The sequence below is a fragment of the Polistes dominula genome, unplaced genomic scaffold (genome assembly GCF_049000335.1).
Source record: "Polistes dominula isolate Pdom_NZ unplaced genomic scaffold, Pdom_raw_medaka contig_32, whole genome shotgun sequence".
Classification (NCBI taxonomy): Eukaryota; Metazoa; Arthropoda; class Insecta; order Hymenoptera; family Vespidae; genus Polistes; species Polistes dominula.
Window position 1 is genome coordinate 1,749,833 of NW_028300880.1, and position 18,539 is coordinate 1,768,371.

General features: G+C 26.6%; 1 protein-coding gene across 3 annotated transcripts in view; it reads left to right on the plus strand.

Moving 5' to 3' along the window:
- Positions 1-18,539, plus strand: part of mdy (diacylglycerol O-acyltransferase) — a 171,621-nt gene that overhangs the window by 123,465 nt on the left and 29,617 nt on the right. For all 3 annotated transcript variants that reach the window (XM_015321627.2, XM_015321625.2, XM_015321626.2), the window contains 2 exons: positions 5,287-5,467; positions 7,707-7,815. In XM_015321627.2, coding sequence (XP_015177113.1) covers positions 5,287-5,467; positions 7,707-7,815 — 290 coding nt within the window. The remainder of the gene's footprint in view (positions 1-5,286; positions 5,468-7,706; positions 7,816-18,539) is intronic.

Genomic DNA, 18,539 nt, shown 5'->3' on the forward strand with positions numbered 1-18,539 from the left:
TTATTTTTAAATATAATACAAAGTAACGCGTAAAGTATATTAAATAATTGTTATATTTAATAGTTATGATATAAAGTAATCTGATAATATCATAATTACACTGTTTTTTAATGGTAGTTATTTAGAAAATAATGGAATACTATAACATAACCTTTTTTCAATGTTTTTGGTTATTTTGGTAGTTGTTTTTTTTTTTTTTTTTAAATATAACACAAAATAACATAAAGTATAATAAATAATTGTTATATTTAATCGTAATGATATTATATATCTTTTAATAACATTAATATAATGTTTTTTATTTCAATAACTTAAAAAATAATACAACATTTTTTATAAAAAATTATATAACATAACCTATTTTCGATATTCTTAGAAACTTGAAAGATTTTTTAATATCATTTTCATATGTCATTTTAAATATATTTTTACGTATCTATTTTTAATTGTCATCATTTGAAGACATCAGAATTTTTTCTTATTATTTTAAAAGTACGAAAAAAAAAAAAGGATTTTCTTCGTATATATATATATATATATATATTCTGATCTTTTAATACTAATCCTTGTCATTAATTTTAATAATCCCTTTTTTTTTTTAAATTCGTAAAAATATCTTTATATTCCTTTTTCTTTTTTCTTTCTTACAATTTTAATCGCAAGATATTTTCACATTGCATTTTTATCTAAAATTACCTGTAGAAGAGCTTAACCTCGTGATACTCGATTACTCGAAAAGTAATTTCGATGTGACATTAGTCGAATAAAAAGAATCCAATGTGAAGGTTAAGAATAGAAGAAGATGAAGTAGAAAGATAAAAAAAAAGAAAATAGAAGAAAAAGAAAAAGAAGAAGAAGAAGAAGTGATATGTTAGGAAGGTTGAAATACGGTGGGGAGTAGGAAGGAGAGGGGGAAAGGAAAAAGGGAGTAGGGATGAGGGTGAGGGGTTGAAAAACGAGCCGAATAAAGTCGAAAGTAAAAAGAGAGAAGTAAAACGTGACGACATAGACATCTTACGAATTAAGCCTTGATGGTATCGAAGCAACGCCGTCGATTGGCTCCAATTTCCAAGCGTGCAATTCCCCCGTACCAATAGATTGCTTCTTGGGTCGTTTAGTTCAGCCTAATTTTATAGACGCTCGGATAAAAAACTTTACTTTTATGGTGTTAAAGTAAAAAAAAAAAAAATATCGATTTTCTTAATACGAAAACAAATAAAAAATGTTAAAAAGAATGAAGGAAAAAATAGAAACCAAAAAAAAAATACGAAAGGGGATAGGTTTTTGAACATGCATTCCTTATTAATAAATTATACATATAATTAATATATTATGTTATATTATATTATACAGATAAATTATTTATAAAAAAATATATTATAATTATATTTAATTTATAAATATTATTATTATATATCATTATAATATATAAAATAAATAAAATAAAAATATAAAAAATAAAATAATAAAAAAAAATAAATTTATAATTATAAATATTAATATTATATAAATAATAATAATTATATATTATATATTATATATATAATTAATAAATTATATTTGATTTTCTTCACCACTGTTATTTGAAATAATCGAATAAATAATTTCAACGTCGAGTGATGTGCATCTGTAAAATAAAATCCAAAATAATTGCAATTAATTATATATATATATATATATATATATATATATATATATATATATATATTATTTTAAATTAAATAATAATTATTATATATTTTATTTGTTTTTTCGTTTTATAATAGAAATTAAAAAATTAATTGAAATTTTTTTTTTTGTAACAAATGAATATCTTTTAACGTAGTATTATAACAGAGTTTAATCATTTGTAAAAACTTTGCAAAATATTGCAAAACGTTGTAAGCATTGTAGGTAAAATACTAAAAGTAACAAATTAATGGGAACATAACAAAAGTAACCGTACAAACAACGAAACGAAACTAAAATTGGAGAAAGAATATACAGTATATTGTAATGTGAAAAAATATTTATTCTACCTACCGTTTTGCCAATTGAAAATGTTCTTTTTTTTTTTTTTTATTTATCCGTAACGTTGTCTATACAGAAGTAACAAAAATGGTGATGGAAATGGATTGAAGTATTGAAAAGGAGGTTGGTGGTGGTGATGGTTGACGTTTGGGAATGGTTGTATAATTCGTGAAGTGTGGAACGAAGTTAAAATAAACAAAACAAAAAAGTATAAATACACGTAAAGAAGAAAAAGATGTTTAATCAAAAAAGAAGCAACCAAAACGAAACAAAAAAAAAGGGTGGGGGGAAATTACTCAAAAAATAATAAAATAATAATAATTATAACAATGAAAGAAAAAAAGAAAGAGCTAGTAGATTTTTGTTTGTTTGCTCGTACAGTGTTTTTACAATCATCGAATGGCACATTGGGATTACAAATGAAAAATTCCATTGGCACTTTTATTTCTCTGTTTTTTTTTTTTGGTGTTTCATTATTTTCGGAATTTCGCGTGAAAACCGCCAATGCCGCCGTAGGGGGAAGTAGTAGAGGGGTAGTAGAAAGAGAGGAGAGAACGTGTGGATGGGTTGAGAGGGTTGATAGGGTGCATAGGGGTTGGAGGAGAAAGGGGGAAGGTTTGCAAGCGCCATTGTCGCGGTTATTCGGACTTGTCGTGCGGTTGATCCGCGACGAACCGGAGAATCCAGCAGCTTTTTCAAAATGAGAGTGAAAGAGAGAGAGAGAGAGAGAGAGAGAGAGAAAGAGAGAGAGAGAGAAAAGTGAGAAAGAAAGAATGAGAAAGAGAGGAAGATAATTGAGTTATACGTTTTTTTAAAAAAAAAAAAAGGATCATTTGATTTAATTAACTCCATTTTTTATTCTACGTACGTTTATCATCAAAGATTAGTTCACATATGAAACGTTTTCTTCTGCTTTGATGATCTTTTTCTTTTCTAATTTCTGACCAAATTTCATTTTAATTACTTTAGTTTTTAATTGTTATACAGTTTAACGATTTAAACAGTTTTATTATTTTGTTTTTAAATAAGAAAGTTTTGTTACGGTAACTTTGTGTGATTTTTTTAGATTATTTTATCCTAACCTTACTTTTTTAAGATTTTCTTATCGTCTGACTGCACTTTACAGTTATTACTTTACTGTAGTTTATATTTACTACGATATATGTATTGTCTTAATTTTTATAAATTAAAAAGAAAATATTAATACAAATTAGATTAAAAAATGGTCTAATTAATAATAGATTATGGTTTATTAGATTTCATTTTTTTAATTATAGGAAATGATCAAAGATTTAAATTTGAACATAACCTTACTTTTAACATCTTTCTATAGTCTGATTGCACTTAACAGTTATTATTATAGTTCTCATTTATTATAATATAATTATCTCAATTAGATATTATTAGAAAATAAAAAATAAAAAAATAAAAATAAAAGAACATGATAATAGGAATAAAATCATACAATTAACAAAATTATAAAATGCATTTTAATAAACTTAATATTTCCCACACACACACACACACACACACACACTTAAATACACACATGTAATATAATCAAAGAATATTACTTTTATCATAACCTCACTTTTATAACCTTCCTTTATTATCTGATTACTTTTAACATTAATTACTATAATTACACACAACTAATAAAAAAGAAGATTGAGAAGATGAAATAAAAGAAAAAAAGGGTTGATAAAAATTAAAAAAAAAAAAAGGAAATAAAGAAATTAAAAAAAAAATAAGAAGAAAAGCTCGAGGTTAAACGGGAAATGATGGAAAGAACTAATAATAATAGCGATAAAAAAAAATAAAAAATAGGACAATGAATAATAATAATAATAATAATAATAAGAAGAAGAAGAAGAAGAAGAAGAGATGGTAGAAGTGGGGAAAGGGGAGGAAAAAATTTGTAGGGGGTTGTAGAAAGAATTTAATTTAGACGAATTCTTTGGTTCGCTTATTACGAGCTTTACTCGAAGCGTGTACGAATAAAACGTCTCGTCGTTTCATCCACCCCCAACCCCTTTTTCCTTGTACCCACTGGCACAATCCAACCCCTACCACCCTCCTCCCTGCCTATCCTTTCTCCTCTTCTTCTTCTTCTTCTTCTTCTTCTTAACACCTCTTCTAACTTTCACTTTTATCATCTTTCTGTCTCACAATGTTTCTACGTTCAAAATCAATCCTTTTCTCTAGGTGCGAATCTTGTAACGATCGTTAGTTGAGGAACCCTTCGAAAACGTAGTAAGGGCACCTATCCCAAATTCAAAGGGACACATATACGTCTCTAGCAGCAGGAACAGCAGTAGCAGCAGCCACCGTCGCGTTACCTTATTTGAATTCCAAATTGGATTAGTCATCGGATTTGGATAATTGAGGGGGAATTCTATCTGTTACCTGTCCTGGGTTAACACGGTGGAAAGGATTAAACGAACTGCTGAGAATTTCGAGAGGGATCCATCCCCCAACTATCGAAAGTCGTGTCCTTTACGTGTCCCGTATCTTTTAATGACGATGAAGGACTATTTTAAAATCATGAAACTCGATTGAACAGATTAGTTTCTTTTTTTTTTTTTTTTCTTTCGTTTTTTGTTCTTCTCTTTGGTTTGCTTTCTTTTTTTGAGGAGGAGGGGGATTTTCTATCAGAATTTTTTGTCATTTTTTTGATTCGTTCATTCAGTCAAATAAAATTGTTTATCAATTTGTTAATTTTATATTTGCTTACATATTTGTTTTGATTTTCGTTTTGTTAATGTGTGCTTTCTTAGACAGATATTTTATTTAAGATTTATTTTATTTTGGAATATTTTAAGCTTTCAATTTTAGGACATTAGTGGAAATGACAATTATTTATTAGAAATTATTAATTTAATTATGATTTTTATTTTAATATATTAGTGTTTTAAATAATGCTTATTAATTGCTGATATATATATATATATATATATATATATATATATATATATATATATATATATATATATATATAATCAATTTAATAATAATATTTTTCAATTTTTTAATTTAGATAGAATTTGATGTGACTCCTATAACAATAAAAAAAAATACCCTTAGTTTATCAAGAAAGTATTCAATTTCTTTTGTTTATTTAATAACAGCATATTACTATAACCCTAAAATATTTTATTATCGTACTAATTTTTTAAAATAATAATAACAATAATAATAATAATAATAATAGTACTAATAGGTAGAAATGAAAGATAATGTAATAAAAGTAGGAAAATGTGTTTTCATTATTTGCAGCAACAAAGTTGAACCAAAACGTTGTTGAAAGCGACGACATCGGGCACGAAGTGAACGGTCGTGGCACAGCATTGGTGCAATATCCAGACAACCTGAATTTTGGCGACCTTTATTACTACATCCTGGCACCCACACTTTGCTACGAATTAAATTTCCCTAGGACCCAGAGGATACGGAAAAGGTAAATGTAACATCTAGTGGTTTCTATATACTCCTATACACACACAGATACATACATAAATGGTACGTGTTTGTTATCATCAAAGGTACCATCATTAATGCACTAATCATTCATAAATATATTTTATTAATTTAATTATTTATAAATATCAATCATTTACATATATATGTATATACATTCATGTACAAATAACAATTATTTGTTAATTTAAATATTGAGTTTGTGAACAAGTTGTTTCATATTTTGGTACGACACTAAAACGAAATCAACTTTTTCTCTCAACCCAATAAGGGATTTCTCTCTCTCTCTCTCTCTCTCGTTTTATTTTATTTAATTATATTTTATTAGTTAAATAAAATTTCTTAAATTCGTATATTAAATTCCAAATATTATTTTAAATGTACAGATAACAATGATTCGTTGTTATAACGAATGTATTAAACAAATAATTTCAATAATTTTAGACTCTTGATTTTTCGTGGAAATTTGAATAAAATATTTAATAATATCTCAAATAATAATAATAATAATAATAATAATTCAAATAATTTTGGGTTAATTTATATGTAATGTCATAATTTGTTATTCACAATTTTGAATAAAATATTGACCTATTAATAATGAAAAACAAACAATTCGAATATCCTCCGCAAATTTATTATCCAATTCGCGAGTTTCTACGTACGAACGTGAAAAATAATAATCAAAATATTTCCCCTCAACGAATCATTATAAAATAATCTACAAAATTGTAGAATAAAAAAGTAAAACAAACGAAACAATCAATAGTTAAAAATATAATTTTCATTTCAAAATATAATTGAAAAGAAAAAAAAAGAAATTAATACCTTGCTAATATTTATTAATAATAAAAACGTACGAATAAAACGAGATGATATTTTTGTTAACGTTTAACTATGTTTGATCAAATAAATAAAAAGAAAATGAATTTCACATGAAAAAAATTGATGAGCACATATATACGTCCTAAATTAACAGCTAATTGCTATCATTCGACACATTTATGAGCTCATAGCATTCAAACTTTTTAAATAATATTTAATTGATGCAATTTCGTAAATCACAAAAAAAGAAACAAAACAATGTGTATGTTTGATTATATAAATAAAAATAAAAATGAAGAAAAAGAAAATGAATTTCACGTGAAAAAAATTGTTGAGCACATATATGCGTCCTAATTCAATTGCTAATTGCTTTTGTCGGACGCATATATGCGCCCATAGCATTTAAACGTTTAAAATTATATTTAATTGATGCATTTTCGCGTAAATCACAAGAAAAACAAAACAAAAATGAAATAAAACGATGCAAGAAAAGATTAAAAAAAAAAAAAAGAAAAACAGAAGGAAAAAAAAGAGAACAAAAGAAGATCACGAAAGAGGGAAAGAAAAATAAAACAAAAAGAAGAAAAAAAAACGAAAAAAAGAGGGCACAGAGTAGATAAGCGACTTTTAACCTAAAGAAGAAAATGAAATAACGTAAAAGTATTTTTTGGTACAACGGTCACGATATTTAATAGATATCATAGAATCAAATTGCGACTAGCGTCGTCGTTGACCGTTTGAGGGGGTGGTGGTTGGTAGGTAGAGGGTTTGTGAGAGGGGTAGGGTAGCTTTCGTTTGGATAAAATTTCCTGGAATTCATTCGTATGCTCGACACAATAGTAATAAAAGCTGGAAACACAGAAGCATGACGGGACATCGAGTTCGGGAGATAAAAACGGGTGGTGGTGGTGGTGGTGGTGGTGGTAGACAACGTTTACCAGGGTGAAATTGAACGGTGGTGTACAACACGCGCGTGTACGCGTTATTCAAAATAATAACGACACGTTTTATCAATGTGTAGGTTTATATATGAGTTTGTGTGTGAGATAGATAAAGGTATTGGCTTTCCACTCTTCGTATCGTAGATATTGTTTGCGTATGTATTCTTTTTTCTTTTTTTGTTATTATTATTTTTTCATCCCTGTGTATGTTTCGTGTGGTGTATTTTTTTCATATATATTTTTCTTTCCTACTTTTATCCTACGTGTGTGTGTATGTTTGTGTATTGGGTGTATATATATATATATATGTATATGCAGGTTTTATTTTCTATGTTTTTTTTTTTTTATTTAATTTAATTTAGTTTAATTTTATTCTTTTTCTTTAGTAATCATGTAAACACATTATTAACGTGTTGATATTTATTATTGTTTTTTTTTTTTATTATTTTATAGGTTTTTGATTAAACGCATCTTGGAGGTGGTCGTTGGTTGTCAAGTTATAATGTCATTGTTCCAGCAATGGATGGTACCTTCCGTGAAGAATTCACTTATACCCTTCAGTGTAAGTAACTTTCTTTTCTTTTTATTTTTTGTTGTTGAATATATTTAATTAATTTAATTGATTTTTTAAGGGTTTAATAATTATTTTTTTTTATACAGTGCATATTACACTTTTTTAAATATAATATTGAATTTAAAAAAAATAAAAATTAAAAATATTGATTCTTTTTAATAATTTAATTTTTTAAATATTATATTATATTATATATATATATATATAATTAAATATTAATTTTATATATAAATTAATAATAATTAATAATATTATTTATAATAATATTAATATAATAATATTATTAATAAAATTAATAATATATAATAACATATTATATAATATAATATGTTATTTAATAATATAATATGTTATATATAGATATAAATAATATTATATAGATGTTATTATAATAAATTAATAAATATAATTATTATTATTATATTAATTATGTTATTTTATATTATTAATTATATTATTTTACATATATATATATAACAAAACGATAGAGTAAAATATTTAAACAAAATTTAATATCAACAATCTAAATAATAAATATTAAAATTATTTATTAAAAACTGATTCATATTTTTATTTATATTAAAAAATATTGCAATAAGTATTAAATTAATGCAAATAATTGAAAAAATATAATTACACGTGTGTATGTGTTTATATATATAATTAAATTATCTTAAAAATTAATACACACAAGTAGGACACGTATAAGGGTTAAACGAATACATCAACATTTATTTTACATATTAATAAATATAATTTATTATTTAACCACGATAAAAAAAAAAAAAACAAAAAAAAAACAAAAGGGCTAGTAGGAAATAAATCCGAATATTTATTCGATGGCCGAAAAAATCAGCGACGCGGGACGTGATTTTAAAGTCACGTGAATTCCAAGCACGGTCTAAACAACGGATCCGGGGATCATCAAAGAACTTTATTGGAACGCTTCGGTGCAATTTTTTTTTATTCCCTCACCCACTTCCCCTACCCAACCCCGTACCTTTTTTATTTTCCTTTGTGTGTTTTTTATTTCTCCTACCCCTTACCCCTTTCACTCTTCCTCCTCCTCATTCTCCTCCTATTTTTTACTACTTTCTTTCTTTCAGTTCTATCTTTTTGTTTTGTTTTGTTTTTTATTTCATCCCGATTGGATCGGAACCGTTGAAAAAGAGAGAAAAAAGAAAGGAAAAAAAAAATCAAAGAGAAAAATAAAACCAAACAAATGACACGCGGGGTAAAATGAAAAATCGTACAAAGTAGGTAGGAGTGGGGTGTATTGGGGTTTTAGGGGAAGGTTTAGTTGGTGAATTTGTGAAATATTCTGATCATATTTTATATTATACTTTTGTATATGTATTATCTTTTATTCAAGGATATGGGTTTACTTATTTACCCATTTTACCCGTTGGGAGTAAGTTAATGATATAACGTGGATGTGTTCGGATTGTAATTTAATTAATTATCGGTTCAACGATATAATACTACAGTAAATACATTCATACATATATATATGTATGCATGTATGTATATGTTGAGATGTATATGTAGATATTATGATGGTTGTTAGGTAGGATGATTAATTATTCAATATTCATAAACGATTCTAGTAAACTGGTTTGACCTAAACCAGACAGGAAACGAACTACTCTACTGATGTTTGTATTCCATTAATTAGGATCAAATTATTTTTCTTCGTTTCTTATTACATTATTCTTTCATTCAATTATAACAGAATAAATGAATTATTCGTGTTATTTAGTTAGATCAAAACCATGATGGGAAATAATATGTTTTGTAATAGAATATAGTCATGTTAAATTTATTGTGGATAACTTTTGTATTATTATTTTCATTGTTTCTATTATTTTTATTATTTTTATATTTTATTTTAATTTTATCTTTTTTTTTTTTCCATATTATTATTTATGTTACTAAAGTTGATTAGAGTTAACTGATTAAAACAAAAAAGGTTGAACTTCACTGTTATGTTAATATTTAATTATTTAATTCTATTATTTATATTTTTTTTTCATAAATATATTATTTAATTCATATATATTATTTTATATTATTATTTAATTTATATTTTATTATATTACTATTTAATTTATATATTATATAATTAATATATATATATATTATATATAAATAAAAATATTATTATAGTATTATATAATATTATATAAAATACACACATATTATATAAAATATATTGTGGGTTAACCTTGTTAATAATTTTTATTATTTTTATATTTTATAAAAAATATATATTATATATATTTTCCCTTTTATATTACACACATAATAATATAGAATTAATAATTAAGTATTCAGCAATCATTAATGATTTAAATCATCAGATTAAATTCAACCATACAAAAGTTTACAGTGTATTCAAATATTGTTCGTAATTCATTCATCAAGAAATCAACATTTTAATTATAATATAATTTTATTTTTCTTAATTTTTCTCTTCTTTTTTTTTTCAATTCTATTTGTTTTCCATTATTTTCACTTTTACAATGGTTACCTAGAAAATTGGATAACGCCTTTCGTAGGATTCGATAACGATAGAATCGGTTATACGTGATACGCGTTGGACTACTGGCCCGGACCCGGTACTACAGTTCTCCTCTTCCTACCTCCTCCTCTTCTCTTTCTATCTCTCTCTTTCACTTTACCGATAGAAATTCCTGTGAACGAGGATTCGTGGGATTCGTGGATTTAAACGGAACCTTTTACGTGGACGGATTTAACCACTGCTGATCCGCGGTGATCGTTCGTGGTTCACCGTACGTACCCATATTGCGTACATAATGTGGTTGAAAACGTGTACATGGAACCGGAGTCAGAATCCTCTTTCGATGTGTCCCTACATAGATATAAATATGTGTATCTGTGTGTGTCTCGTTTGCAAACGTATGAGTAAATCGATATTATTTAATCGAGAAATTTTTTTTTAATCTCATGACATTTGACCCAAATATATATTTTTTCTTTATTTCGAAGTATCTTTTATCCTCCATCCTTCCATTAACCACCACCACCACCACCCTCAGTCTCCCCTCAATCACTGGCCCCAACAACGTCATCGCAGGTCTGGTTTTTATTTTTTATTTTTTTATTTTTAATTTAATTTTATTGTTCTTTTTTTTCCTTAGGATGATTCGTCAATGTTATTTGAAAGTAAATTTTTTATTTTATTTTTTTTTTTATTTTTATTTCTTTTTTTTTCAGTCCCAAGAAGGAAATAATAAAGTGCATCAATTTTGGGTAGGTTTTTTTTTTTGTTATATAAAGAAATGAGAATAGTTCATTTTGACGTTTTTATTTTGAATTGTTTAACGTTTGTGATGGTTATATTGTTTGTAATCCAATTGGGAATTGGAAATATTTATTAATTGGTTAAATCGTTGTTGCTCATGTTGGTGGTTTTATTCGAGTTATTGTAGAGTTGATTTTAATTATTTGGATAGTAAGAATATAAAGATGTATAGTTTTTTTTGTTAATTGAGTATTTAAAATGTTCTTTTATTATTTAGGTGAATTATTAAATATTTATTTTATTAAATATATGGTTTTGGTAATTAATGTTACATGGGTGTACTTTCATTTATTTGAAGTATAAAGTATTATATTATTTTTATATATTTATATAATTTATTTATAAAAATTTAATATCTTACATATAATTTTTTATTTAATATTATAGTACATTAAATTTCAATTTAATATTTAAATTTATATAAATTTTTTTATATTTATATATATTTATATTATTACAATATATAAAATATTATATCATTTTTATATATATATATATATTTTATATTATTATTAATATTATTATTTTTATAGTATTATTTTAATTTATATATTTTTTACATTATTTTATATTAAATATAAAATTATATTGTCTTATATTAAAATAATATTTTTTATATTATTTTATATACATGTATATATTGTTATTATTTATTATTGTAATTAATAATTTTAGAAATTTTAATTAATAGTATTATACACAAAATACTATTTAATTACTATAAAATATTATTTATTTAATGATTATAAACCATTATAATATTAAATTTTTAATTACATTGTTCATATAAATATTATAACATTTTAAATTATAATTTTAACAAAGTATTTATATTATCTCAAAAAATAAATAAATAATTTCTATTATTTTATTATAAACATTTTCAACAAAATATTATCGATTAAATATTATATATATATATAATGAAAATTTGAGATGATATAGATCAAATTGATAACATCGTATATTTCTCTGGTCTTGGAATAATCAGAGATGATTAGAATTGGAGGATACGTTCAATGGTCGTCATCCTTATCCTCCTCTTCCTCTTTCTTCATCCCTTCGTCCTTCATTCCTCTCTTCTCCTAGTCCTCTTGATTTTCCCCTTGATCGAGAATAATCCTGCTACTAGGGATTCCGTAACTTAGGTTGGTGCGATCTCACCTCGCAATTATCGAATCCAATTTGTCGAGGTTGGACGCAACCCTAATGCAACGAAAAAAACACCTCGATAAAAATGACGACAAGGACAAACTTATTCTTCGACAAAAAAAATCAAAAATTAAGTAATAGTAAAACGGAGATCTTGTATTTTGGGTATTCATTTTGATTCATTTTACGATTAACATTTGTTTCATGTTTTTTTGTATTATTATTCTTGTCTCTTTGATTTTGAATTTTATCTGACATTATAAAAAAACTAATTGATTCAATTAAATTATTGTTTGTTTTATAATTTATTTATAGTATTTTCTTAATTAATAAAATACATGAAATGTATATTAGATAAGAATTTGAGGTTAGGTGAAGAGAAATTATCCTCGGATCTTTGATTAAGAATTTAAACTTCATAAATAAATTGATTTATCGAATGAAATATTTATTATATGTTTTTTCTTATGATTTATTTGACACATTTATCAAATTATAATTTGATCAAAATTGCATATAAATAATCGAAAAAATATTAGAAAATTCATTTGAAGTATAATCGATAAGATTGTGGAGGTTGTGAAAGTAGAATTGATTCTCAGGGATTTTTAATTAAAAATTTATTTATATTCTTTTATGATTAATTTAATAAATTTGTCAAATTATAATTTGACATAAATTGCATAAAAATAATTCAAAAAGAAAACATTAGAAAATTTATTTGAAGTATAATCGATAAAAAGTTGAGATTGTGAAAGTAGAATTGATTTTTGGTGATATTTAATTAAAAATTTATTTATATTCTTTTATAATTTATTTAATAAATTTATCAAATTATAATTTGACATAAATTGCATAAAAATAATCGAAAAAATTTTAGAAAATTAATTTTGTAAATCAAAAATAATCCTTTTTATTGGCATGAATAGTTCCATTCTGTTATTTCAGTTATTTTTGTTTATTTATGTTCGTTTTTATTTTACATTGTTTTTATTTTTTGGTGTTATGTTATGTGTTTTTGTTTTCCTTCTTTCGTTTTTTTTTTTTTTTTTTTGAAAAATATGTAGACGACAATTTTTAGAGCGCGCATATAAAAATCCGAGAGACCAGGACGAGATCCAACGGCGCGTTTCGTTTTTGAAGTGTCGCTGGCACGGAACGAAGTGGACGTTTGCAGCTGATTTTTCTGAATTCACGTTTGCAACACACGTACCACTCTTGCATATACATTTACAGTGTATGTATACAGATACATATACGAATACACGGAATCACACAAATCTTTCTATTCTCATCTTATCGAAGCGTATCGTGTTTTACATTTTCATTCAGGAAGAAAGAAAGAACAGAAGTGGTGTATTTGTATCGAACATGGTTTGATACAAATCTGTCCGATGGATCTTCCATCGAGGATTTATATATCGTACGATAGGAAAAAAGTATTTTTATATATTTATAAAAATTATTTCGAAAACGGTAGAAAGATTTTACCAGTTCGAATATTCAAACTTGACGATAGTTTGTATCTTAAAAATTGGTTGACAATTTTTTACAAATTAATTTTTAATATTTAATACATGAGCTTTATTAAAATTGCAATACTGACAGGGCCCAATTTATTTACCAAATTGTAACAAAAATATAAATAAATTTTTATTTTTATTAAATAAGAATTATAATTAGATTAATTGTAGATAATTGCAAAGATGATATAAAATCAATTAAAAATACAGTTAGGGTAACAAATATAATTCAAATAGGTCAAGTTTAATAAATAAAAATTTTAATTGAGCTAAGTAATGTAAAAAATTAATAAATATAATTAAATAATATTAATAAAATGTAATTTTACATTATATCAAATTTTTATAAATTAAATTAATATTATAAAATATAATTACATTATATAATAATTAATTAATAAAAATAATTAAAAAATTATAGTAAGTAAAAAATAAAATCACAACATTACTGTAATACAGTAATTCATATTTAGCTAAAAAAAAAAATTTACTAATCACTGAAATAATTTTTAGATTAAATTAGAACTTCTGTATCCTGTTAGGGGGAAAGTTAAGGATGATGACCCAATATAGGGTGAAAATCTTCTTCAAATATGTCTTTATTATATTTTGCATTTACCCCCACCCTATTTCTTTTTCTGTTGATATCCAAAGTATACATAAAACGTATAATAGGAAAGAAACATTTTTGGTAGCTAAAACGATTCAAAAAGGTGTCGACTGTAGGTCTCATCGAGTGTCAGCTTATCGGTTCGCCAACGTACGCCTCCTTAACAGGATAAACGTTGGAAGGATTTTCGAGGGTACGCTAGGGATGATCGTACTCGAGCGCATCCGTGCCCATCCCTACTCCCTATCCCAAGTACGAACAAGTACAACCAGAAAAAGAAGAAGAAGAATAAAAAAAAAGGACAACTTCAAAAAAAAAAAAAGAAAACTGCAAGACCGAGAAGCAAAAAGGAAAAAAAGGTTCAGAAGAAGGAGAACAAGGACTAGCAGGACGAAAAATAGGAGAAGGAGAAAGAGGAAGAAGAGTAGGAGGAGTAGGAGAAAGAGGAGGTGGTGGGAAGAGGATTTGGAGACCTGGGGAAGATGAGAAGGGGGTGGGATGGGATAGGAGAATGGGGCTGGATGAAATATCGTATCGATTTTCCATCCCTGTCAATACTTTCTCTCTCACTCTCATTTTATCACATACACATACATATATACTTACATAGTACACACATATGCCTTCACTCAATACTCCGATCGACCTTGCTAGCATTCATTCTTCGTGAGACACTATAAGATAGTGAAGAAAGGATGGTAGGATAGAAGATAGGGGTTGAGTATAGAAAAAAGGGGGTGCTGGGGGGGGGGATGATGTGGAATGGAACGTGGCGGGTCAAAGGGGTTGTGAATGTTCGCACGAGGAAAACCACGTTCACGATGCGTGTAATGGATTTTTATCTTTACTTTCTACCACTTTTCTTTATCTAGCTTTAGAATTTTCAGGTATGTCGACGACATAGGAATTTCGCAAGTCTATGTATATATATATATTGGCCTTGGGTAGTATTACACGCCTTGGCATCACTATACCGTGATATTTCATCTATCGTCGTACACGTTTGCTACTACTACCAATACTATTTGTGTACAAAAAATAAAAGCTATCAATTTTTTATTATTTCATATTCTTCTTTTTTTTTTTTTTTATTACATTTTATTTTTGTCAATACAGAACACGATGAAAAAAAGAGAGAAACAAAAGTATTATAATAAATTCGTGCGAATTCGTGAAAAAGGGAAAATCTAGGACGTTGTTGTATGAAAGGGGTGGGTTCTTGGGGTAGGAGGAATGAACGAAAAAAGGAATATGATGGCGTTTAAATTTTTACACCGACTACCTATCCCCCTTTTTGCAATATTTTTCTCTTTCTTTCTTTATTTCTTTCTTTCTTATTCTTCTTCTTTTTTTTTTTTTTTTTTTTTTTTTTTTTTTTTTAAGAATGTCTGGGGTAGAATTTTTCGTCGATCGTTTTATCGTCTCCACGGTCGAGAGAGCACGCACCCCCTACCCCCCACTCCAGTCTTCATTTTCGTTGTTTTTTCTTTCTCTTCTTCCATTCCTCTATTTTTTCTTATTTTTCGTTTCAGTTTTATTTCATTCTTTAGTTTCGTTTTAGCTCTTTCCAGTAAGAGAAAATACTCACTTTGCCAAGGAATCCACGTGGATGTCCTTCCGTCGTCGTAGACTTTCGCCCTTTTACCCCGGTCCGTGTTTCCGTCACTGTGTTTCATGATCTTTTTTATATTTTTTTTTCCTCTTCTTTTTATTTTATCTTTCTTTTTCTTTTTTTCTTCTCCTTCCTAGAGAAATAAAGTCAAGTGTTTTTTAATTTTGTTTATATCGCACCAGCCCGTGTCTCTTTTTCCCAGAGGCGTTTTTTCACCTGTCGAGTAGAGTGAGAAAGAGAGAGAGAGAGATAGAGAGAGAGAGAGAGGGATGGAAGGGTGGTAGTAGAGCTTTAGGGGTTCTTAGGAGTCCGTAGGGGGAATGTAAATATTGGGGTAATGTCTCGAAAAGAACCTTTCGACGAATCTATGAATCTATCAAACTAATGCATTTATTCCAATTCTTTCTTTTTTTTTTTTTATTTTTAATTTTTTTTTATTTTTTAGAAGTGTCAAGGGAAAAAAAGTTAAATTGTCTGGGTATTCGATAAAAATTACTATAAAAAGAAAAGTTTTGTTTTGAAGTCAAACATCTAACATTTCGTGTAAAATTTCAATCATGATTGAAGTTTGCTAATTGAAATTCGCGGGCAAACTGGGGAACGCGGGAAAACTGGAGAACGTGAACCAATTGAATCACGCGGATATACTGGAAAACGCGGGAAAATTGAGGAGCGCGGGAAAACTGGAGAACGTGAACCAATTGAGTCACGCGGATATACTGGAAAACGCGGGAAAATGGAGGAACGTGAATCAATTGAGTCACTTGAGACTAAGTTAGACTCGTAATTTAAACGACAAAAAAATATATATTATACTATTAAATGAAATATATGTATAATTCTAATAATACTTGTGATAACTGTTTACTATAAAAAATGAAATAAAATAAAATAAAATATTTCCAATTACTCATATTATTAATCCGTTAAATAACCTCAATTTTGTAAAATTGTTATCACAGGTATAATACCATTAAATACGATGATTGAAAAATCCGAAAAGTAAGAATAAATAATAGTAGAAAAGTATGATATATTAGGTATAATAAAGTATGAAGTGGACGAATTCATCTGAACTCTCATAAATTTACGGTAATACTTTCTTCTACGGGTGGTTGCATCGATGAGAGAGAAAGAGTGAGATAGAAAAAGGGTAATAGCAGTAGTAGTAGTAGTAGTAGTAGTAGTAGTGGGTAGAACGAGTAGGACGGGTTCTCGTAAGTACCCCTCGTTTGCCCCGCCATTGTCGGCCCGTTTGAATTCAATTCAAGTCGAGTGAATTCCCCAGTATCTCGAGGACTCTTCTCAGGTTCGCGCGACAAGGCGTTCGTGAATGCAAAGCCGTAAATCTCTCGGAGCTAATTGAAACGACGACGGAAGAAGAAAACGACAAAGATGGTAGATTTGAGTAAGCGAATGAACGAACGAGTGAGTGAGTGAGTAAAGTAAGTTAAAATGTACGATTGAGTGAGAACTAGCCTACCAGTTAGCACGTGCCGAATTGTGGATGAAAAAGAAACACAACCCTCCCCCCCTTTTCTTTTACATTTTTACTTTCTTCGTTTTTTTTTTTTTTTTTTTTTATTTATCTTTCTTTCCTTTTTTCCTTTCTTTCTTATTCTTTTGTTTAAGTTATTATTTTTTACAATTTTATTTTATCAAACTTTAACACTCACACGTTTATAATTATACATTTTTATTATTATTTAATTTTATTCACCGTTTTCTTTTTCCTCTATATTTTGAAGTTAGGTTTATTTTAGTTTTTTATTTATTAGAATTTAATATTTATATTTTTATATTTAGATATATTTTTTACATTTAAATTTTTTGTTTGTTTTGCAATTTGAAGCTAATTTTTAGTAGTAAATCTGATATTGCATCAGAATTGAACCTGGGAAATTCTGATGCAACCCTGACGCAACCCAAACGCTGTGCATCTTTCCAATCGAAATTATAATTTTTAATAATGTTGTAATAACGTTGAGGATTATTTTATTGGATAATAGGCTTTTTGAATGTTAAGATAATTAAGTAGATTAAAAGATAAACTGTTACGTGACATTCTTTCGTTCCTTTTTCTTTTTTCTTTTTCTTTTTTACCTCCCTCACCCCTCTTCTTCTACTACATGTTCTTTTTTGAAGCTTCATGGGACTTCTTTATATGTTATAATCCTTTCAGCAGCGCATACGGCTTCCTTCTTCTCGGATAACTTGAAACTTTTAAAAAGGGAAAAACTAGTTCATCGATTTTCTTCAATCTGTTTTGACAAGAAATAAAATTATTCAAATATTCTAATAACATTTATTATATCAATTCGATTATATATTTCTTCTATTTTTTTTCCTCTTTATAAATGCCTCACATTTTGTGATTTTACAAATAATTTTATTTGTTCTTTTCTTTTTGTTTTCTGTTTTCGAATTTTTGAAATGGCGAACACATGTTTAATAAAAAAAAAAAAAAAAAATGAATAAAAATTTCGTACT